Source organism: Dama dama, chromosome 5 (genome assembly GCF_033118175.1).
Source record: "Dama dama isolate Ldn47 chromosome 5, ASM3311817v1, whole genome shotgun sequence".
Lineage (NCBI taxonomy): Eukaryota > Metazoa > Chordata > Mammalia > Artiodactyla > Cervidae > Dama > Dama dama.
In genome coordinates this window covers 716,835-740,311 of record NC_083685.1, presented here as the reverse complement: position 1 = coordinate 740,311, position 23,477 = coordinate 716,835, and the positions used below count along the sequence as shown (strand labels likewise).

Here is a 23,477-nt window from a genome sequence, read left to right as displayed (position 1 = left end):
AGAAAATGCTTACCATTCTCTATGTGCAAGGGCGGCTCATCCCTCACCTACACGTGCTCACTAACACATGCGTGTGCGTGCTGATCTCCAAGCCCAGGCTGCACATGTGGTTTCTATTTCAGAAACTGTGCTCTGCGGCCAGTCAGCTCTGCCTTCCCATTTCAGAAAATATTTACCTCATCTAAACTCTCAGACAGGCTCAAGTTTCCCCGATGGAGCTCTGTACGTCTTGACAGCTGGTTTACCTACACCAGTACCCGATTGTTAATACCGTCTGCTTTCAACTCGCAACAGAGGGTCCCAGAGCTGAGCCCCGCGCTCAGGCGCCAGGCGCTCGGCGCTCGGCAGAGCCAGGCGGCCCACACAAGCCGCCTGCTGTGTGTCTGTCCCGCTTCACTGTGACGAGCAGCTCTGCCCCCGAGGTGCGCACAATGACAGGAGGGGTCACGTGGGGCCCAGGCAGCCCCAGTTCCTGTGAGAACTCACAGAGGACCCGCCCCAACCACTTGGTCCGCCGCCCCCCATCCTTGCCAGGGCCACACCCTCCACAAGCATCACCTGCGTCACTTAGAAGGGGGCGGGAGCCCTCCTGGGCCCACCTGCCAGGGCCCGACCCCAGGGAGGACTGAGCCTGAGGACAGAGTGTTTCTGCCTTGGGGCACTGTCCCCAGGAGCCGCCAAGGCCCAGCAGCACCCTGCAGGACTCACGGGGACTGGGCACGAACAGGGGTGCCAACAGGCTGGCCTGGGCACCCACGCACTGCCCTCCCACAGCCGTACCACAGACGCAGGGGACGGCCTGCAGAGCAGCACCCAGCAGTGAGCAGCCGCCCCGTCCCCGTGGCCTGGCCCCAGCCCCCGCAGCACCGTCCCCCCAGGCCTTACCCGGGTCTTGGCCTTCAGGAACACGTGGCTCTCCATGTCCTTGCTGGATTTGCTGTGGGCCACGCCAGCCTTCCTCATGGCATCCTCGCTGGAATACAAAGGAGGAGAGATGTTGACACAGGCTCCCTGGCCAGCGGGCCCTCACAGCAGCTGTCTGGGGCCCACGGGCGGCCCAGCCCACCAGCCTGGCCAAGGCCCAGGGCAGGCACGGAGGGAGGGGCCCTCAGTACAGCAAGGAAAGGTGGCCAGGCCAGGAACGGCAGTCACCCTGGCAACAAAGCAGCCGCCCAGCTCGGGCGGGCAGAGGGGCCAGCTGAGGGCTGCCCACAACCAGCATAGTCGATGGCAGAGTGGTGGCCACCTCCAATTCCTGCCCTGTGGACACCCACTTCCCCTCCCAACTCCAGTGCCAAGAGCAATGGGACCCTTGCAGGATGGAGGGGCCATGCCAGTCACCTTAGCCCCCTCAAGGCAAAGTTCCCACACGCAGGTCCTCCCAGGGGGACCAAGGAGATGAGCCTGACCTCATCAACCTCCAGCTCAAGGCAGACACCAACCTCACAGATGCGAATGCACGCACAGCAAGAGAACGAATCGGAGCCAAGTTTTCACCATGTGACGCCCTGGAGGGCAACAGCCGTGCGCACGGCTATGCTGGAGCCTGTCAGGGTGGCAGGACACACCCAACGCCCCCATAAGGGTAAGGACAGGTGCGTACCTGTTAGAAAGGAGGGGGTGCCAGGCTAGGGCCCCCAGCCGGGCCCCCTGCCCACAGGCCACCTTCTTCCCTGCAGGATGGGTCTCCCCGCCTTTCTCCCCAGCACTGGGTTCACTGATAAAAGAACCCCTCACCCCCACAACAGAATCCAACAAGCCTGGTTCAATCGATACCATGAGATTCTGACAGTTTGAAAAACACCCACACCTCGGGCACCGCGAGCGTGCAGGGTGCTGCAGGACCACATCTGTCATCCCCAAAGAAATCCCAGGAAGAAAAAAAAAAAAAAAAAAGAAATCCCAGGAAGGACACCAAACACTGAGAGAGATAGGTACTAGCGCGTGAAGAAAAGTGAAACGCCACGGAGCCACCCCACTGCCAGGTAACTCGTTCCCCACGTGAGGTCAGAGCCCCACTTTCTGCCCACTTCCCCGAGCCCACACCTGTGCCAGGCCCAGAGGCAGCAACAGGTTCCTGCTGGAGAGGCAGCCAGAGTGGAGGAGACCCACGCACCAGGAGACACGTAACCAGGCTCAGAAAGAGGCGACAGGAAGGCAGCGGGAGCACAAGGCCAGGCCCCGGCAGGCCGGGGAGCACATGGGCAGGGGCTGAGGTTGGCGGGGCAGGCGCTCCATGTGGAGGTGGGCTCTGAGACCCCAAGCATCTCAGACAGAGGTGACTGAGCAGACCCATCCTCGGGGGGAGCGGGGGGCCGCCCCTCTGCCCAGGCAGAGCTCCACTGGTCTCTGGTCCAGACCTGACCCACCACCCGGGCCCCCGAGTCCCCCAGCCGGAGCCCAGAACCCACCTGCAGGGACACACCAGGAACCCCCTGCAGCCTGGGCACTGTGCCCACCACCGCCCAGAAGAGACACCTGGGGGCCTCCTCTTCTCGGCTCCGTCCTCACCCCACGTCTCACCATGCCCGGGCCATTCTGCGGTGGCCTCTGCCTCCAGGCCTCCACAGGGGGAACTCCACTCAGCCAGTGTCCAGCCCTCGTCCCCGATGCTGGCATCTGCAGCAGAAGGCAGACGCCCGCTGTGTGCCCCCAGGCCACGGGCCCTGGCCACCCAGACCCCCAGCGGTGACCCTGTGCAAGTGCCACTTCAAGGTGCCTGTGCGGTCCCCCCACCACCCCGCAGAGGGCGGACGGGACAGTGCTACCTCGCGGGGTCATGCTAAGGTCACAGGAGGAACTGTCAGGCACACAGGCACAGGAAGCGCCAGGGTGTGAAGGAAGCCAGTCGGAGAACAGTCTCACCGGAAGCTCCCACCCCCACTCCCGTCTCTCCTGACAACCCCTCCTCAAGGTGGCCTCCCCGGGTGTGACGGGGCGACTTCCCAGCACCCCGCCCCTCCCTCTGGGGTCCGTGCAAAAGCTCCTGGCCTCAGGGAGACCGGATGCCCTCCACCCACCCAAAGGCTTTCATGCTCCAAAGGAAACTTGCTTGATTTGGGAACCATGACACCGTCAGCCAACGGACCTCTCGGGGGTGGGGGTTTCTGCAGCCCTGCCCCACTCCCAGGAGAGGCTTCCTGGCCAAGTGTGGCCTGTGTGTGCAGGCTGCTTTTTTTCAGCCACCAGGGACAGAAGCCTGTGGCTGGTGGCTGACCCTGCATCCAGCGTAAGACCCGAATCACAGCGGCAGGGAGGATAAGAGGACGTGCCACGCCCGCGGCGGGAGGGGCAAGGCCCTCTGAAGCACATCACCAGAGCACATAGCATAGAGCGGGAAGGACTCAACAGGTGGAAGATGCTGAGGCCTGCCCCCAAGACCCCAGGGGCAAGGCCTTGCACCAAGGCCACAGAAGCGGAGCCAGGAACCCAGGTCACTCCGAAGCTGACTCAGCCCCTTCATAACCATCACCAAAAGCCCCCTCCTCCCTGATCATCACTAACAAGCTTCCCGACTCCTCAGTAGGCAAAGAGGCCCACTCCAGTGAACACCCTACCAGTGCCCCAACTGATCACTTAACACCAACCTTCCAGCAGGAATTTTCTTTGTCTTGAGGCTATAAAAATTGGCTATTAACTCAGGAAAACTGTCGACTCTCCCTTGCCTGTCAGGAGTTCTCGGCCCACTGCACTCACGGTGCCCACGTTATTTCTGCTCTTTGTTCTTAACAAATTCACTCCCTTCTGACATTCTCTATGTCTGGAGAGATTCTTCCCCTACCCGTGCTTGCCCCAACATTTGGGGTCCCGTACGGGGCTCTGTGTCTGGCAATTCTATTCCAACCTGCACTTGGACCGCCTCAACGGAAAAGAGGTTCCTCCCACATTTTTATCAGTCAGAGAGAAGGAGAAGCTCAAGCCCTGCCCTGAGGTCCAAGCAGGGGTGCCAGGGCCCAAGGGCCGGGGGCGAGCTCCCCACACCTGCAGCACAGCCCGGGGAGCTGAGTGGTGAAGCACGACTCAGGCCAGCACAGGAAAGAACTGTCCCGCCCTCCCTAAACGCCGTCGGGCACCAAGGTTAGGGTTAGGGTTAGCCGGGGAGCCCACCTCCAGAGAGGAGAGGGAGTCACCACACTGGCCCTGAGAGGGAACACAGCTGTGTCCAACTCACACATCTATATGGTTCATACTGTCAAATCAGAAAGGACCTAAACTTTCTTTGGTTTGTCCCTTCAAGTATTACACTCTCTTAGGCACTGAATTCTTCAAAATTGTTAACTTTTTTGGAGAGGAGGATGATAAGGGATCAGCCAGAATGAAAAATAAATAAATATATATGTATATAGGTTCCAGTGTGCGCTGTGGCTCTCGGAAGAGGAAGCCACCTGCATTAGAACAGAGCCACGTGAAGGGTGAGGCGCGAGCTTAAGTCATAATCCAAACAAACACATTCCCTGTAATAACCTCACTTGAATAAAACTAAAATTAAATAAGAGCTGAAAATCCAGGTTGGAAAGAGGGACAGAACCCGCAGGTATAATTTCCACTTGCCTTCACAGAGCCCTGTCAGAGTAAGCAGCTGACCATGGGCTCCCACACACCTAACACGACAGATAAAGATCCCCTGGAGAAACTCAGCAGGAAGAAGAAAATATCAAGAAACTACCTTTATTATCCTAGTATAATAGATAAGACATCGCATCCATTTAACCAGACAGGACACTGTAAAACCAGAAAAGTCAGACTGCCCAAAAAAAAAAAAAAAGTTCTTACAAATTAAAGTTTCTTAGAGGTTATCAGGCAAGGTCAGAGATAAAACTGAAGACGTCTCCGCAGGGCAGAGCCAGAGCCACAGACAGGAGACAGGAGACAGAGACCACAGGAGGGCCGCAGCTGCAAAGACCTGGGGAAGAGCGCACCTCGGGGTGGCGGGGATGGAGCCCCCAGGAAACGAGTGGAGGGACGCTCCTTAAGTGCCGCCCTGAGCTGGGGAGCCAGGCGAGCTGCCCTGAAGCTCTCCGAGAGGAGAGGCGCCAGGCTCAAGCTGGGGCCAAGCAGTAAGTAGCGTGACGGGCGGCTCATCCTCGAGGAAGCCCCACCACCCAGGAGTCAGCGGGCATGGGGACTGGCAGGCCTCCCCAGAGCCCCTCCTGGAGGCCGCGGGCCCAAGGCACTGAGCCTGAGGGGGGAACCGCCAGGAGCAAGAGCCCTGACAGCAGGCCCTGTGGGGCACCAGCCTGGAGGGCCTCGCCCCCAGGCCGCAGAAGCAAGGTGGGGAGGGGCAGGCAGCCCTGCAGCACGGACAGGCCAGAGGACGCAGCCCTTGGCCAGTGTGGTCAGAGGCGCGGACCAGAGAGGGCCCGGCACACAGCGCCCCCTGCGGGAGAGGCCACTCGTGTCAGTGCGGCCCAGCACCCAGGGCAGGAAATGATGAGACGCAGCTGGCTTTGTCACCAGCTGCAAGCAGGCGCTCCCAGCCTGAAAGGAGGCCGCCTGCCCGCCCTCACAGCAGCTGGGAACCTGTCTCAAGCTACATCCCAGACCTTGACTCCCTGTTTTGTCCTCACGTCTCTGTTGGTCTGACGGAGCTCTCCAGTTTCTGCTGGAAAGATTTCTCAACGGCGGATGAGGCTCAGTGAAAGAACCAGACCTAAAGAAGCTACCGCTGCTCTTGGGAGGGTGTGTCTTATTTGAGCTAGAGAAGCCACACAAGCTTCGTCATCTTCTCCACTCTGGATGTCTGACTCATCTAGGCACTGACCCCGGGGCTCCAGGTCTGGGACCACAGTGGCTCCCCAGGTTCTGGCCCTGAGTGCATCCCAGCCCCCGCCCCCCCCCCCCCCCCCCCGGCCCGGGGCAACCACTGGGTAAGGATGGTCTGTGTCAAGCCAAGAGCTTACGAAAGTGCTTATCTCACAGGACTTGTGAAGTGTTCGGGAGGAGCAAAGTCCTGTGTTCCAGAGATCCGCACTTGATTTGGGCACTGAGAATTACACGGTACCTGGGATGTGACTGAAAATAGTCCAGGGGAGGGGGGGACAGGGAGAAGGAGGTGAAACGCTGGTCCCATGATGTGAACTCTCCAAGTAGTGGGGAGACCGCACTCCCATGACCCCTACTTCTGTGAAGGGTTGGAGAAGTCCTAATGGAACTTTGAACAAGATAGGAAATAAAAAAAAAAAAAGATAGGAAATAAAAGGGTCATCTCATCTGGTGCAAGCCCGCTCACACCCTCATCTTGTCAAAGACCCCGCCCTTGAACCACTGTTATAACCCTCAGCAAATTCTCCCTGTGGGGAGGCGGGGGAACACACAGTTTTTTAAGGCAGGAGCACATTGTGTCCCCCTCTGCCTGGCAAAGTAATAAAGTATCCTTTTCTACTTCACCCAGTCAGACAGACAGGGTCATTTCAAGCACACAGGAAGATATTGTGGAGATGTGTGAAGAAGGCTCACATCCAAGAGTGTCCTACAGTGGGATCCTTCGGGCCCTTACACAGGGAGCGACCAAGTGGCCTAGAGATCCTGGGCCTCTGGGACAGGGAAGTAATAAGCCTCAGAAAACCTGCTCTAGTAACCAGAAGTCAGTCCAGTCCCTCCCCACCCAGACAGACCAGAAGGCTCGCTGTGTCTCAGTTCAGTTCAGTGTCTCAGTTCAGTTCAGTGGCTCAGTCTCCGATTCTTTGTGACCCCAAGGACGGCAGCACACCAGGCGTCCCTGTCCATCACCAATTCCCGTAGCCTACTCAAACTCATGTCCATCGAGTCAGTGATGCCATCCAACCATCTCATCCTTTGTCGTCCCCTTCTCCTCCTGCCTTGTTTTCCACTGAGTCAGTTCTTCCCATCAGGTGGCCAAAGTACTGGAGTTTCAGCTTCAGTCCTTCCAATGACTATTCAGGACTGATTTCCTTAGGATGGACTGGTCAGATCTCCTTGCAGTCCAAGGGACTCTCAAGAGTCTTCTCCAACACCACAGTTCAAAAGGATCAATTCTTTGGCGCTCAGCTTTCTTTATGGTCCAACCCTCACATCCATACATGACTATTGGAAAAACCATAGCTTTGACTAGATGGACCTTTGTCAGCAATGTCTGCTTTTTAATATGCTGTCTAGGTTGGTCATAGCTTTTCTTCCAAGGAGGAAGCTTATTTATTTTTTCTATTTTAAAAATTTTTATTAGTTGGAGGCTAATTACTTTACAATATTGTAGTGGGTTTTGTCATACATTGACATGAATCAGCCATGGAGTTACATGTATTCCCCATCCCGATCCCCCCTCCCACCTCCCTCTCTACCCGATCCCTCTGGGTCTTCCCAGTGCACCAGGCCCGAGCACTTGTCTCATGCATCCAACCTGGGCTGGTGATCTGTTTCACCATGGATAATATACACGTTTCGATGCTGTTCTCTCTAAACATCCCACCCTCGCCTTCTCCCACAGAGTCCAAAAGTCTGTTCTGTACATCTGTGTCTCTTTTTCTGTTTTGCATATAGGGTTATCATTACCATCTTTCTAAATTCCATATATATGTGTTAGTATGCTGTAATGTTCTTTATCTTTCTGGCTTACTTCACTCTGTATAATGGGCTCCAGTTTCATCCATCTCATTAGAACTGATTCAAATGAATTCTTTTTAATGGCTGAGTGATATTCCATGGTGTATATGTACCACAGCTTCCTTATCCATTCGTCTGCTGATGGGCATCTAGGTTGCTTCCATGTCCTGGCTATTATAAACAGTGCTGCGATGAAAAAAAAATATGGAACGCTTCATGAATTTGCGTGTCATCCTTGCGCAGGGGCCATGCTAATCTTCTCTGTATCGTTTCAATTTTAGTATATGTGCTGCCCAAGCGAGCACGGAGGAAGCATATTTTAATTTCATGTCTGCAATCATCATCTGCAGTGATTTTGGAGCCCAAGAAAACAGTCTGTCAATGTTTCCACTGTTTCCCCATCTATTTGCCATGAAGTGATGGGACCAGATGCCATGACCTTAGTTTTTTGAATGTTGAGTTTTAAACCAGCTTTTTCACTCTCCTCTTTCACTTTCATCAAGAGGCTCTTAAGTTCCTCTTCACTTTCTACCATAAGGGTGGTGTCATCTGCATATCTGAGGTTATTGATATTTCTCCCAGCAATCTTGATTCCAGCCTGTGTTTCATCCAGTTCAGTATTTTGCATGATGTACTGTGCATATAAGTTAAATAAGCAAGGTGACAACATACAGCCCTGACATACTCCTTTTCCGATCTGGAACCACTGTGTCTAGCCTCCTGAGAACTGGAACCATGGACACACAAGTCCCAGCCAGAGTCCCCCAGGGCAGCGACTGTGGTCGTGAGAAAGCCACCACTCAAACTGAACTCAGAGTCTCATTCCACTTCAAAAACATGGGGCCGTGTGTGTACTGGCATATTTAAAATGCACACACATCAAGTCATATACCCAAAGAAACAGGACTGAAGGAAAGTGATCAAAATGTCAGTAAGAGCCACCTCTGGGCAGAGAGAGCATGAAAAACACTCTGCTCCTTTGAAATCATCTGCAATGTTATCTGAACGGAATGAAGGGGCTTTGCCCACCAGCCCCACTGACTGAAACAGGAGCTGGAGATGGGCCAGCACTGCTGGGACAGGCTTCCTGCTCCCACATCCTCTCCCTCCGCTCCTCGCACGGCCCGCAGGGCCCAGTGCGGGGCTCCCCGCTTCCCCCACGGGCGGGCAGATGCCCCTCACAGCCTGCACGTCATCACCCGTGTCTCAAAGCCTCCCTCCTGTCTCCACGTGAAAAGGTAACAAGGTGCTTGTGATGAAGGCAGCCTAACAGGGCGGCAACCCCTCAGAGCTGCTGGCAACGCCCACTAGCTGAAGAGCCTGAAGGCTGGCCCGGAGGCAGAGCCCAGAGAGCCCGCCCCGGGGGACAGGACCGGGCGGCCGGGGGCGGCTCACACAGCCGATGGCTGTCAGGCTCAGTGGCAAAGTGACGGGGGTGGGGGGGGGCCCCACGGCGGAGCAGCGCCCGCGTCGCGCACGTGACACTTAGCGGAGCCCAGGCCCAGGGGCGCACAGCGTGGATTCCAAGGACGGCAAGTGCGGGAGCAGGCGTCTCCGTGGCCAGGAGGTCAGGGAGGCAGGGCCAGCTCTGCCCAGCTGGAGCACCAGGTGCCGGCCATTTAGGACGCAGCCTGGGCGGCGGATGGGCTCTGCTTCCACACACAGACACACGACGGGAATCTGGGGGGCCCTGAGCGGGGCCTCAGCCCCACCCTCAGCTTTAGTGCCCAAACTGACCTCAGCCCCGGGCAGGGGTCCCCGCGTCCTCCCTGGGGTGACTCTCAGTACCTGACAGCTGTGAAGGGCCCCCAGTGGCCCACAGGGCTTTCTCTCCACTTGACAACAGGGGCTCCAGCCCACACCCGGCGGCCAGAGCAGTTCCTCACACCGCACCTCTGATGAGGACAGAAAGGGAGTTGGAAAGAGAGAGAGGACGGGGTCAGCGGGGACGCGCCTGAGCACTGCCCCAGCCCCGGAGTCCGGAGAGGCTTCGGAGAGCAGCGCGCCCCGGGCAGCGCCTTATGCCCCTGCCTGCCCCGCCCGGCCTGGATGCTGAGGGGCTGAGCAGAGGCCAGTGGGTCACACCCCACCCTGGTCCTTACCCTGGCCCCCAGAACAGGAGGAGCCTGACAGCACCCGCTGCTCTGCACAAAGTCGGAGCAGAGCCCAGCGAGGACCAGCGAGCGGAGAGAGGATACACCCGAGCACTCTGCTGTCACAAACAGCCTCAAAAACGAAAGGTTCAAGCGTCTTCTCCAAACATTCACTGTGCCAAGTTACTGCACCTGGATACACAACTCATTCAGGCAGAGTCCATTATTAACAGACCCCGCCTGGGTTAGCAAGGCATGCCTTCTTTTGCTTGCCTTTGGCAACACCCCACAGTTTGAGAGATCCCTGACCAGGGGCGGAATCCGCACCCTCGGCAGTGACAGGGCCAAGCAAGGGACCACCAGGCGTCCTCATGAGCAGAGCTTCCTTATCAAAGTGGGGGGTGCATCCCCCACCCCTGGAGTTGTGGTTTCAAGGTAATCACGCCTGGGCTCCTAACTACCCTCCCCTGTCTCTGGGACCAGGTACTCCTCTGCTTATCTGCTAAACAGAACCATCCAGGAACAGCCTGGACTCCTATGTCTACACGGCTCCACACTGCTTTCCACATCCCTCCCTGCAGCCGCCCGGCGTCCCTCACCTGAGACAAGGCACCTAGGGGTGCGCGGGACACTGAAGTGTGACCAGGTCCTGCTCCCACAAACTTCTAACACTGCTGGCAAGGCAAAGTAAGTGACCACGAGTGTCGAAACAGCAAAGGAGAGTTCACCTGTTCCGTTCATGCCAGGATGCATCCAATCAGGGTCCAACAATCAGGGTCCTCAGGAGGAAGTAGGACCACTGCGAGCGGAGCCATCAGGGGTCAGGAGGAGGGATGATGCCAGACCTCCAGCAGGGAAGAGGAGACACGCCTGCAGCCAGGGGTGTGGAGCGGGGGTCTGGCGGGGGCAGAGGCAGGGAGGGAGCCTGGACAGGCAGCTTCAGATGGAAAGCAGAAGCCTCTCAGCAGGGGTGGGGAGGGCAGAACCGCCTTCAGACGGCTGTGCGGGCACCGGGCTGGGCGAAGGAGGCTGCCCACCCTGACTCAGGGCACGGGCAACTCGCCACCTCACGGCAGCTGGAGGAGACCACGGCCCTCCCCCTCCTCCCTGCACACAGGGTCTACCTCTCCTTCAAGAGATTTCTGACTGCAAACAGATACATGTTGGCTGTTAAACTACACAGTACCCACGTGTACTACAAATTACAAAGAAAATTAAAATCACTCAGACAACCAGCCAAAAGTAACGAGTTAAACTCAACCTGCACCCGACGTCCACGGCTCGTGGGGATGCCAGCTTGCCTGCATCCCGCATGCGTGGTGCTGTGACTTTCTCAGACTCTGAGATGGGCACCCATCAGGGTGACCCACTGTCACCCCAGCAGAGGCAGGAAGCAACTGTGACTCGAGAACGTTCGTGATGTTCCTGCCTGGAGGGGCTCAGACCAGTGGGTGACAAGAATTCCAACAATCCAGATGCAAACTGTAGGTGAGGTAGTCATGGAGCGCGGTGGGGGGGGGCGGGGGGCGGGGCAGCCCACTGGGAGTCCTGGGAGGGCGAGTGGCACGGAGCCTCGTGCTGAGCCACGGAAGCAAGCAGGAGGCGGGGCAGCCATGTCCAGGGCTGGGCTCCCGTGGGCTCCCATGCCCAGAGCTGGGGCAGCCTGGCACGGTAGGGGCGGCAGGCACGCATGCACAGACTCTGGAGGAGGGATCCCGGCACGGAGCTGAGTCCACCGGCTGCCACCCAAACATTCTGGGTGTCAGAGTGACTGGGGACAGAGGGTGGAGTCCTTGAGGCGAGAGCTGACAAGCTGAAGCTGAGTGCTGAACACACAGGTGTGGTGGGGTCTTTACACTACTTGTTTCTATGACCCATTTTGAATTTTTAAGAAGCCATCAGAATTCCTTTAAAAATTGACCTTTTGGGTTCATAACCGACATCACTGCCCTGAAGGATGCTCTTCTGGGGCAAGTACCCCTTGTCCTTCACGACACTGTTACGGTCCTTCCCACCCTAGAATGCCCACTTAGGGTCCTGGACCAGCCACGGCCACCAGGTCAGGAATGGCACTAACAGCGGGACAATTTCCAGCCAGGAAGGGATGTGAGAGCTGCAGCTGGTGGGGCTGGAGGCTGGCTGCAGCCCATGAGGCCAAAGGTCAGTGGGGCTTGTGGTGCTGTGTCAGCCACCCTGTGGGACCCAGTGACCCATGGGGAGTGGCTAAAATTGCCAACAGGATGCCCACTGGCAGTGGTTCCACCAAAGCGCTCTCGGCACATCTGGCTTGGGTTAACGTCCATCCCCCCAGTTTCCCCAGAGACGTGACCACTCTTTCAGAGAAAAGGCAGTTTGCCTCGAGGCGGTGGGTGAGCCAACAGGCCAGCTCCTGCAGCAGGGCGCAGAGCACGCCCCCACGTTTCAGCTGCCGTAGAGAAAACCCTGGGTGACGGAGGGCTCCCGTCCCCTCAGGTCACTCTCTCTCCTGGTCTAGGGGAGCAGAGCCAAGGCCCAGGACCCTGAAGTCAGCGTCTCACCAATCGTGTTCTGGCTGCTTCAGTTGGACTTATGGTGACCAGACAGGGCCCCTGGCCTTGGGGCCCAGACATTCTGGTGGTGGGCTGTACCCAGACACCAGCCCAGCCATGTGGCTGACACCCGGCGAGGAAGAAAGTGATGGTCTCAGCAGCCTCCGCACTGGAGAACAAGGCCAGAGTCACACCACGGAGGCCTGGGGCTGCTGCGGCCTGTGGCCAAGCCAGGAAAAGCGTCGGCCAAGACTCAGCGGCTTCTGCCCGAGGGAGGGACCACAGGCCACAGGCAGGCTCCAGATGCACAAGCTTCAGGACGCTCCCCTCCGTCTGCAGACCTCTCCAGACCCGTGCAAGGTGCTGTCTGGTTGTTCTCTTCAGCTTTTGTGCTTGTTTTATTTTGTTTCTGGGTAACAGCACTCGGCATGCTCCTTCCGATCTAGGCTGAAATCTCCGCACCTCCTAGGTCGCAGACCTGGATCTCCCACGTCCCTTTGGGGCTGTGGCAGAAGAGGCGGCTGACCTGTCACTGACCCCCACCCGCGACTCCCCTTGGCGCTCCCTCCCCGACCCTGGCCCCCGACTCGAGCCCTGACCAGGGCTGCCCTCCCCCAGCCCTCTCTCCTCCCCTTGGCATCTGTCAGCCCAGGGGACGTTCATTCACTCCACGCCTGAAGGTGCATCCTGCTGTACTCAAGGGTGGGAGGTATCAACACAAAACTCAAGACAAGTCTCTGGAGACGCTTAAGGCAGCCTTTTCTCGCATTCACTGCTCACCCACCCCATGGCAGGCGGAGCGCTGCTCACTTCTCACACATGCTTGTTCTCCAGAAGCCAACAGACCGGACACGTGTGCGCAACACTAACCCAACGACCCCAGGAGGCAGGTCTAAGGCCCACAAAGGCTAGCTGGGGGCCCTCGGGGGGCTGCTCTTGCGGTCCTGCGGGGAAAGCAGGTGTTCCACAAAGAGCCCATCTGAGCCCACCGAGAGGTTCACAGCTACCCTCCCCAGAGGCTCCTGTAAGCACCACTGGTCCCTCACCAGCACCAGCCCCTCCTCCTGCCAGGGCGTCAGGCGACACATCACTGCAAGCCCTCCAGCCCTGTGAGACAGCCTGGACGCCTGCCTCGAGAGATGACTGGAAAGGTGACGTGCCCAAGGTCACTCGGCTAACAAGTGGAGAAAGGATAGCTCCCAAGCTTCAGAGTGCGTGCTGGAGCCGGTCGCCCAGGACAGTGGTTGAGAGAGCGGCTCACACAGCCCCCAGGACGCCGCCTGCTCCTGCATGCTGCAGCAAGTGCTTCACACGCCAGGTGTTATTTTCACAGGATTAGAGTCTTGCGGGAAACTCAAAGGGCCAGAGACACATTACAGGGGGTGACCCACTCTAGGCAGGGTGGGCAGGACCTGGAGAATTTGATATTGAAGCAGACCTATCAACAAAGAGAAGGAGCTAGTCAGGAATACAGCAGGGGGAGTCTACACCTTGTGGAATGCTTTAAATACTCCATGATATACTGTTTAAAGGAAAAGAAAAAGAAAGAATTTGGAACAGGCAAGAAGCTGAAAGCCCACAGAGGCTGGACAAGGGCGGGGGTTCAAGAGAGGTGGCGAGGCAGGGCCGGGCCAGCCAGAACCCTGTCCTGACGCTGAGGACAGTCACGAGGAGTTGTCAGCAGGGCAGTGGGGAGCAAGGGGAGGCACAAGTCGGGGAGTGGGGGGCTATGGAGAGGCTGCCCCGGCGTTCCTGCAAGGCCTGGGGACGAGCCCCACTAACGCTGCTTTCCACAGTGGAGTTGGGAGCTGCTTCTTCAGCCCATGCTCTGGGCATGTTCTCTCCAGAGCGACTCAGAGCTGGGTGAGGGCAGGGCGCTGCTCTCAGAGGCTCCCCTCCCTCTGCGACGTCCCAGTTCTCCACTTGGCTTTCCTCATTCAACTATAAACTACTTCCACTCAAAACATTTCCCAAGGGACCACCCCGGCGGTCCAGGTGCTAAGACTCCGGGTTTCCACTGCAGGGAGCACAGGTTCAATCCCTGGTTGGGGAACTAAGATCCCACATGCCCTGTGGCACAGACCAAAAAAACCAAACAACAAACTAGCAAACCATTTCCCAAGACAGCCAACTTTAAGCACCAGCATAAACACTGTAGAAAGTCAGAAGTAACAATATGCCAGGTGTCCTGACCTTCTTTTGTAACTCTGTGAACACCATAAAGGTACCAAGAATCACACTTTCAAAGTGAAACCCGGAGAGAAAAGAGAAAATCTGAGAACTGAGAACACCCACAGAAGTGAGGCAGACAGCCTCCAAAACTGCTCATCCTGGGCTCCCCATCGTGCCCAGGCCCTAACCCTGAATATGCCCACAGCAGAGGCAGAAGGGCCTCTTCAGATCTAATCAAGGCACTGACTTCAAAGTGGGGACAACATCCTGGATTATCCTGGTGAGCTCAATCTACTCTAAGCCACTAGTAGAGTATTATTTTTTTCTGGATGGGGCAGAAGAGCCCACCCTTGCTGGAGCTGGGCACGTGGGTGTGGGAAGGAATGAAGCCAGCCCCTGGGAACAAAGACAGACCGACCCTGGCAAGGTTAACAGTGAGGAACGATTTCGCCTCAGTCCTCCAGCTGTGTGGAACTGAATTGTCAACAACCTGAACGAGCCTGAAAGCAAATTCTACCCCAGAGCCTCCAGGAGGAAAGGCACCTGCCAACATCTTCATTTCAGCCCTGGAAGACCCTGGGGAGAAGACTCAGCTGAGCCCACTTCTGATCTACAGAAACTGGTGGGTAATAATACACCTCAGTTGTTTTTAAACAAAACAAATTGTAGGCAGCAACAGAAAAGTAATATCTAACCACCAAACTGGCAATAAAAAAAAAGGGCCCAGGTTCTCTGGAAGCAGAAGGCTGAATCAAGAAGTACTCAGTCTGTCCTCATTAGTGGTCCCCCAGCCCTCAGACACTCCCCTACCTGCCCCACTTCAGGGACAACTCATTCCTTCCGTCCTTAAACTCCAGGCTTCCTCCAAGAGAAATCTCTGCCCTGGGGGCCTTTCTTCCAGGAGCCCAGAAGTGGGCCAAGCCTCAAGATTGCACTGAGTCTGTAACATGGGCAGAACCGTCCCAGACAATTACACTGCAGGGCCCGGCCAAGTTCTCCAGTCCCCACTGCCTGCCCTGGACTGCCAGCTTCCCTGCCTTCCCCCACTTCCTTCCTTCCACACGGTTGCACCCCACCCCCTCCATCCAGTTAGTCAGCAAGGACCATCCATCTGCACTCGCTCTCCTCTTTCCCTGGGATTGTCTTCCTCTTTCAGTTTCCAGCACTGTCTCATGCAGGCCTTTATAAGCACTTGCCTGACTAGGTCACTCAACGATTTTCTGAAGCGATGAGAAAGACAGGGCTCTAGCAGGGGGAATTCAGGCATGAAAAATGACAGGTCCCCAGACACCCAAGTGCTCAGAACTCTCGGAATGGCCTTCCTGGCCTCTCTCCTGTTCTTGATTCGCCTGGGGTGGGAGGGTGGGGAAATGGAGGGATCTTCCCAACTCCCGCATCTCAGGACCTCCAGGCAGGCCCCGTGCCAAACAGAGGCTCACCTCTCCAGAGCTGCGCTTCCACCACTAACTGGCCGCCCCCGTTCGCCCTTGTTGCATGATCGTCTCCTGAACCCCCACGACTCAGCCTAGCAGAGTACCACCCCGCTGCGCGGTGGGGGCTCACTCTCTCCAAGCCTCAGCTGGCGGTGACGGCCCTTCTCACTCCTACTCGTCTTTCTGGGGCTCGATTTCTGCGTCGCCTACTCCCCAAGGCTGCTCCTGGCCTGCTCAAGCGAACTATCAATTCCGGTAGGAGAAAGCCGGCGCTGTAACTGCGCCCCGAGGCGGCGGCGCGTCCCCCAGGAGCAGGGGCTGACCCGCGCCGGCCCGGCAAGCCCTAGCAGAAGGCAGTAAACCCGCAAGCGGCCGCTGCGGAAAAGCACGAGCTCGGCACGCCAAGCCCCCGGGCGACAGGCAGCCCCTAGCCTCGAGGGGTCAGCAGCTGAGACAGGGAAGGAGGCAAACAACCCCAGCTCTTCACGCCCACTCCCGACCGAAGGTCGCTTCCTGACGGCCTCTTCCTGTCACCCTCCGGCGAAGCCCGCGGCGGGGAGGGGGTCCCCCGCAAACTCCCGCCCCCAGCGCCCCTCCCGTCCGCCCCCTCCGCCCTCAGGCGCTTCTCCGAGGAGGAATCGCGAGGCGCCCAGCGTTGTGGACGCCGCCACGGGAGGCCCCAGGCTCCTCCGTCCGCAGTGGGACGCAGAGGGGGGAAAGGCCGCCGCCTCCGGATCACACGAAGGACGAACGCGAAAGCTCAGGATGATGACTCAGAAGCCGGGGCTCGCCCGCTACAAGAGTACGACTCATGAAGGCGAACCCGCAGCCTAGAGGGGAGGGAGGGGTGGGCGGCGAGGGCCGCGTCCCGGTCCCCTCCGCGGTCCGGCGCCCAGGACCCAGCCGTCCGGCCGCGCCGCCCCCCGCCGCGAGGAGAGCTGAGGAGAGGGCCAAGGGGAAGGGCGGGGGTCGCGCCGCCGCCCCGGCCCCTACTCACATTTGGCTGACCAGCTTCTGCCGGAAGGCGGCGCTCCGCCAGTCGGTCTCCTGCCCCGAAACGTCCATGCCGGTGCCCCACTCCAACCTCCCGCGCCCCGCTCCGCAGCCGCCGCCGCTGCCGCCTCAGTCGCGGAGCCAGGCCCAAACCCGGAAGCCGTCGGCGGCGCCTCGGCCGCGCCGGAAGAGGAGAGGGGATTGTGGGAAATGGGGGCGCGCACGCGCTTGTGGGAAATGGAGTCCGCGGGCGCCCCATCCCCCGCCGCGCTCCGGGTCACCTACTTGGCCTGTGGCCCTACTGTGTGCAGGTCCCGTGAGCCCAGGGCATCCGCACCGCTCGGGGAGGCGGCGCGAAGCCGCCCGTTATCTGAGCGGATGCCTTGGAGACACTGTTTACGAGAGATTTTTCAGCACCAGCTCGGCCCTTCCTGCGGCACAGGCTTTCCCGTCTGGCCCAACAGCCTTGTCCGTGGAGAACACAGTTCAGATGCTCACCAAAGGCACACGAACGTGCCGAGTGGAGGAGGCAGGGGGAGCCGGAGGCGAGGCAGGCGGGAATGGACCAGGGGGTGGGGTGGGGGGTGAAGCCTTAGGATACTCTTAGGAGGATGAAATTTCTGCCGGATTGTCTATGCCCCTGGGGAGAGAAGGCAGGTGACAAGAATCCTGAGCCCAAGTGGACCACAAAGGCTATTGAATGAATGAATGAATGAATCACCAAGATGGGCCTCATGGAACGTGGGCTGAACTGACATCTACCGATGCCTACTAAGCGCTGGGCCCAGGAGGAGCTGTGTCCACTCTGTGTCCGTGAGCCCCAGACAGGAGTAGGGGACAGGGGATTGGGAGAGGAGGCAGTGAGCAGCTTCCCTAGAGGGGCCCCTCTTGTCCTCAGGTTTCAGGTCTTGCAGTGATGGAGAGCTGTTCACATTTTCAAACTTTTTTGCTCTCATTCTTTCAAAAATAATTTTTTAAAAATTCTGTCCTGGGAATTCACTGCCAGGCCAGCTGTTGGGACTCTAAGCTTTCACTTGACAGGGTGTAGGTTTGACTGCTGGTGGGGAACTAGGATCCCACAAGTGTTCAGGTGAACAAAAAAATTCTGTCCCTGCGGTGATCAACTTTTGCTGGTTTGCCTAGGACCTCCCAGTTTTACCTCCTAAAGCCCATGTCTTGGCCACCCTCAGGCTGACTGGAATGGTTCATTGCCCTGTCTCTGTCCCTCTTGCATGTTTAATAAAACTGGGATCTAATACACATATCGTATACCTCACTCTTTTAAAGTGTGCTTCAACTAACCCGTGTTGTGTGCTAATTGTGTTCAATAAACCAAGTGATTCATGAATTAAATATTGGTTATGTATATTGTATATCTCCAATTCAGTGATTTTTTTTTCCTGTCCTTACTGTTGCTGCCTGTGACAAAGAGGCTCAGAACATTGTCAAGAATTTATCATCAAGATAAACTTAAGTGCTATCCCCTTTGGTGTTTGCTACAGACTTCTATTTCTACTTATCCCTTTGTCTGGAGTCCAGAGGTGATGACAACTTGGTTAGAGTCTAGATGGTGACTATGGAAAGAGAGGCAGAGACAGCCACAGACCTTCTGGCCTCAGGGAGAGAGGGGGAGAGACAGGAAGGTAGGTCCTGAATGGACTCTGGGGAGGAAATGGCAAAGGAAGCTGAAGCTGACTGGAGGCAGGATCCTTTCCCAAGCCACCCGAGGTGCTGGGCCAAACCTCTACTCTGCTGGTTCCCGAGACCACCTTGCCATAGCTGGTCCCTGTCACTGGCCACACATTTGGTGGATACCGTGATGGGCCCTGCAGGAGGCAGGAGCTGGAAGCCTCCCTCTAGAAAGCCTTGCACACCCTCCTGGGGGCTCTGGCCCTCCCCTTCCAGCCTTGCACAGGGACCCCTCTAGTCCCTCTCCTCACTCTGGTGCTTAATCCTGGAAGGTGCTGGCCTGCCCCTCCTGAAACCACACACTTCAGATAGGGGACTGGACCTGGCCAAAATCCAGACTGAGCCTCGAACCCACTGTCTCTTCATTGGAATTGCACACCTGGTCTCAGGACTTAATGAAGCTAAGGTTATGTCTCCAGGCAGGAGGAATTCAGCGAGAGGCAAAGTGACAGGTAAGAAATGGATTTATTTAGAAAGAAACACTTTCCATAGATAAAATACAGTTCCTCTCGAAGGGCAGGAGCAGTCCCAAAATATGTGGTGGTTAGTTCTTATGGGCTGGGTAATTTCATAGACTAATGAATGGGAGGGTTATTCCAACTGTTTTGGAGATTGGGTGGGGATTTCCAGGAACCAGGCCACCCACTTTTTGGCCTTAGATGTCAGCCTCAGGAGGAGGAGGAGAAGGGGACGACAGAGGATGAGATGGTGGAATGGCATCACAGACTCAATGGACATGAGTTTGAGTAAATTCTAGGAGTTGGTGATGGACAGGGAAGCCTGGTGTGCTGCAGTTCATAGGGTCGCAAAGAGTCGGACACGACTGAGCAACTGAACTGAACTGAACTGTCAGCCTCAGAAAATTCACAGCACCTGTGAGCACATCATTTAGATGCTATTATATTACAATAGGTGCATAATGAGGCTCCAGGTCCACTGGAAGTCGAATCTTCCACCTTCTTGGATGTTGGCAATTCTAACTAGCTGTTGTTCTGTCCTCAAGAGCTTTGCTGTTCTTTTAAAAGTTGTGCCCTGCCCCCTTCTCTCGTCTCACTTCTACGCCAGCACTTGCCAGCTGTAACCCCTCTTCTGTGTTTGTCTTGGAGCCTGCAATCATTTATGAGTGTGGAGGTGGCCAGCAGTTGTTGCTTCTAAAAGCAACACATAGTAGAAACTTTATTTTTTATTGGAGTACAGTCGCTTTTTTTTTTGGCTTCCTTGCTGGCTCAGTGGTAAAGAGTCCACCCGCCAATGCAGGAGACTCTTGCCTTCTGAGATGGCCTGGCTCTTTCCGTGGAGTGTTTCTCTCTAAATAAACCCGCTTCTCACCTATCACTTTGTCTCTCACTGAATTCTTTCTGTGATGACACATAAGTAACTTGAGCTTCATTACATCCTGAGAGCAGGTGTGTGATCTCGATGAAAAGAAGTGGGTTCAGGGACTTCCCTGGTGGTCCAGTGGTTAAGGATCCACCTTTCAATGCAGGAGACGTGGGTTCGATCCCTGGTCGGGGAACTAAGATCCCCCTATGCCACGGGGCACTTAAACCCCGGCGCCACAACTACTGAGCCCAAGTGATGTGGAGGCCATATGCCACAGCTAGAGAAAGCCTGCGCTCAGCAATGAAGATCCAGCCGAAAATACATTAATTTTTCTCATTTTTAACGTTAATTTAAAACATTTTTTTAAAAAGGTGAAATCACAACTCTAATTAACTCATTGATGAGGAAGCTGGTAACTTCTTAGCAGCTTTTTAATATTCAGGAGTATTGAAATTGCTTGTGGGGGTGTGTGTGGGTCCAGGGCTCACTGCTCAAAAGCCAACAAGCAGGCCATGCTGATGGAAAGGAAAACGTCTTTACTTTCAATGCTGGCAGCTGGCAGGGGAGGGTGGAGACATCTGTACAAAGGCAGACTCCCCACCACCCATCCCACCCCCGGCCAACCAGTGCGGCAAGAGTTTTTATAGACAAAAGTGCAGGGGGTGCATGCAGGGACTACATGCAGAAACAGCACAGTCAGCTCTGACAGTCATCTTCAGACTGGCCATCAGGTGGTCTGACCGGCATCATCTTGATTGTTTTAGGTCCAGTTAATCTTTAGTTCCAGGGTCAGTTTGTTCCCATTTCTCTGAGGCTAGTTTTCGGAATTGTGGCAGCTTGGGTCATGGGTACAGTCTGGTCATCATGGAGTTAACTTCTTCCACCTGGGGTTTCAGTATCTGTAAGACAGCTCACAGGATATGGCTCAGAATATTATCTATAGTCCTTGAGAAAGAGCTAAAGGTCCTTGACTATGCTTAATGACTACATTATTATTATTTGGTCTCTTTTGACTGTTCTCCTTTGTTTCTGCATTTCTCATTTATCTGATTAAACTTACTCTTTGACTAAGGTTCTCTACAGACAAAAGGCAGGCGTAGGACACGGTGTGTGGTTGGGGGCGGACAAGGACCACAGGGTCCTGCTCCATTACAAACTGAATGTGCAAATATAGATAAGACTGACCTCTCCCACAGCAGGTGAGAGAAATCAATGGGATCTCCCCCCATCTGGCAGAATTTGCACGTCTAGGGACAAGAATTATTCTGCACTGTGATTATCTGTAATGTACAGAGTTGTAAACTACTTCAATGGCAAGGAAATCTGATAACCCAGAGGAGTGTGGTCCAGACGATGCCCAGTTCTCTCTTGAAGCACACAGTTCTCCCTAAGAGTATATCACATAATCTTTACAGGTTTTTTTACCTTTATTTCCCAAGCAGGTAGCACTTTGTGTACACAGCAGTGATTGTCACATTACGAATTGCAAATCCAGGTAGGGTGAGGCTACAAAACAAAGGACCCAGTTTCTTCAACAAGAAGAAAAATACAGGCTGCCACACTCTCCCTCTATGACAGACTGCACTCGTCTGTGGAGGGTGCTTCTCTCTGAATCCGAAGAAATCTACTTCTTATCTAAAAAAGAAAACAAAGAAGAAGAGAAACACAAGTGAAGGGGAACCCAAAGATAAACAAAGATAGGCTTCAGAGGTACCCCATCCTGTAGCTGCAGTCATATCCGACTCTTTGTGACCCCATGGACTGCAGCCCCCCCAGGCTCCTCTGTCCCTGGGATTCTCCAGGCAAGAACACTGGAGTGGGTTGCCGTTTCCTTCTCCAGGGCATCTTCCCGACCCACAAGAGACCCACGTCTCTTGTGTCTCCTGCTGTAGTAACAGGATTCTTTACCACTAGCGCCACGCGGGAAGACCAGCCAGAGGCACCCCACCTGTCTGCAATGCCAGGACCTTGTTTGAACCTTGATGTCAATAAATTTCAAAATTCAGCGAGGAAGGACATGTAGGGAACAGTTGGGAAATGCGTTTACTTGACTGTTTGGTGAAGTTAAGAAGTTATTATTGGGAATTCCCTGGCGGTCCATTGGTTGGGACTTCATGCCTTCACTGCTGGGGCCTGGGTTGTATCCCTGGTCACTTGGTTTAAAAAAAAAAAAAGGGTCATTGCTACATCACAGCCTCTAAATTACCTGCTTCAGGTCAGGTACCAAACCGGTTTATTTATGGACACATGCTGCCAGATAAGGGAGTGTGAGAGGATGGTCATGTCCAAGCAATCAGGTGAGTCCCTGGGACCAGCTGCCAAATGAGGAGCCTTGGCCTCATGCAGGGAAGAATTCAGGAGTAGGCCACAGTAGGGTGAAAGCGAATTTATTTACAGACAAACAGGTTCCATGGACAGAATGCATCCCTCTCAGAAAGTGAGATGGTCCTGGGTTGTGGGGTGTTTAGTTTTTACAGGCTGGGTGACAAACCTAAATAGCATATTAAAAAGCAGAGACATCACTTTGCTAGTCCATCTAGTTAAAGCTATGGTGTTTCCAATAGTCATGTATGGATGTGAAAGTTGGACCATAAAGAAGGCTGAGCGCAGAAGAATTGATGCTTTTGAACTGTGGCATTGGAGAAGACTCTTTAGAGTCCCTTGGACTGCAAGGAGATCAAACCAGTCCATCCTAAAGGAAATCAACCCTGAACACTCTTGGAAGGACTGATGCTGAAGCTGAAGCTCCAATACTTTGGCCACCTGATGCAAAGAGCTGACTCACTGGAAAAGACCCTGATACTGGGAAAGACTGAAGGCAGGAGGGGAAGGGGACGACAGAGGATAAGATGGTTGGATGGTATCACCCACTCAATGGACTTGAGTTTGAGCAAGCTCCAGGAAATGATGAAGGACGGGGAAGCCTGGCGTGCTGGGTGGCAAAGAGTCAGACATGATTTAGCGACTGAACAACAACAACAAATTTCAGTGGCTAAGTGGGAGTATTATTTCAACTCCTCTGGGGAAAGGATTCAGTTCAGTTCAATTGAGTCACTCAGTTGTGTCCGATTCTTTGTGACTCCAGGGACTGTAGCACACCAGGCCTCCCTGGCGAAAGGGTAGGGATTTCCAGGAATTAGGCTACTACTCTCTGGCCTTTTATGGTCGACCTGGGAACTGTCCTGGTCTCAGTGGCTGTGTCAGTTAGCTAATGGATTATAATAAGCGTATAACGAGACTCAAGGTCCACTGGAAGTCAGATCTTTTGCCACTTGGACCTACTTGGTTCTAACCAGTTAATGTCATATCCTCGATGGCTGTATCATTCTTGTCATGGTTTACCCTGCCCCCTTCCCTCCTGTCTCACTTCCACTTTGGTTCTGCTTTTTCACAATTGAAGATGTGCCTGCTGCAGTGAATACCCTCCACTACACTGTCTTGCTTTCATCTGGGGTAGTCCTCCGATAGCCAGAAGTGGCATTGCTGCTTTGCAGAGAGCCAGTGTGCATTTATTTAAATATTGATAGCCAATCCCAATAGTCCTAGGTATCAGTGATGTAATGCTGTGTGAGAAATTACACCACAGCCAAGTTGCTGAAAATGACAATAATAAACATTCATTATCTCCCATCCTTCCTATGGGTCAGGAATCAGGAGAGGTTGAGCTGGGTTCTGGCTCAGTCTTT

The 23,477-nt window shown here is 55.3% G+C and overlaps 2 protein-coding genes, 1 long non-coding RNA gene and 1 other non-coding gene across 6 annotated transcripts in view; all 4 read right to left on the bottom strand.

Moving 5' to 3' along the window:
• The window catches only part of MED15 (mediator complex subunit 15), a 46,749-nt gene extending 29,728 nt beyond the window's left edge, over positions 1-17,021 (bottom strand). For 2 of the 3 annotated variants that reach the window (XM_061141359.1, XM_061141360.1), the window contains exons 1-2: positions 16,784-16,959; positions 886-973 (exon numbers count right to left, since the gene is read on the bottom strand). In XM_061141359.1, coding sequence (XP_060997342.1) covers positions 886-973; positions 16,784-16,851 — 156 coding nt within the window. In that variant the 5' untranslated portion in view covers positions 16,852-16,959. Of the gene's footprint in view, positions 1-885; positions 974-16,783 lie in introns of all 3 variants that reach the window. The other variant, XR_009692771.1, reaches the window with a different exon arrangement.
• Positions 7,759-7,865, bottom strand: LOC133058024 (U6 spliceosomal RNA). Its single transcript, XR_009693150.1, has one exon. It is a non-coding gene; the product is annotated as a U6 spliceosomal RNA (small nuclear RNA).
• Positions 9,046-11,154, bottom strand: LOC133056198 (uncharacterized). Its single transcript, XM_061141290.1, has 3 exons — positions 10,253-11,154; positions 9,663-9,845; positions 9,046-9,455 (listed from the first exon to the last, which is right to left on the bottom strand). Exons 1-3 carry the CDS (start codon positions 10,404-10,406, stop codon positions 9,046-9,048), a joined length of 747 nt encoding a protein of 248 aa, XP_060997273.1. The 5' UTR covers positions 10,407-11,154.
• Positions 12,888-15,375, bottom strand: LOC133056231 (uncharacterized). Its single transcript, XR_009692770.1, has 3 exons — positions 15,164-15,375; positions 13,228-13,619; positions 12,888-13,125 (listed from the first exon to the last, which is right to left on the bottom strand). It is a non-coding gene; the product is annotated as an uncharacterized LOC133056231 (long non-coding RNA).
• Positions 17,022-23,477: the final 6,456 nt, after the last annotated feature.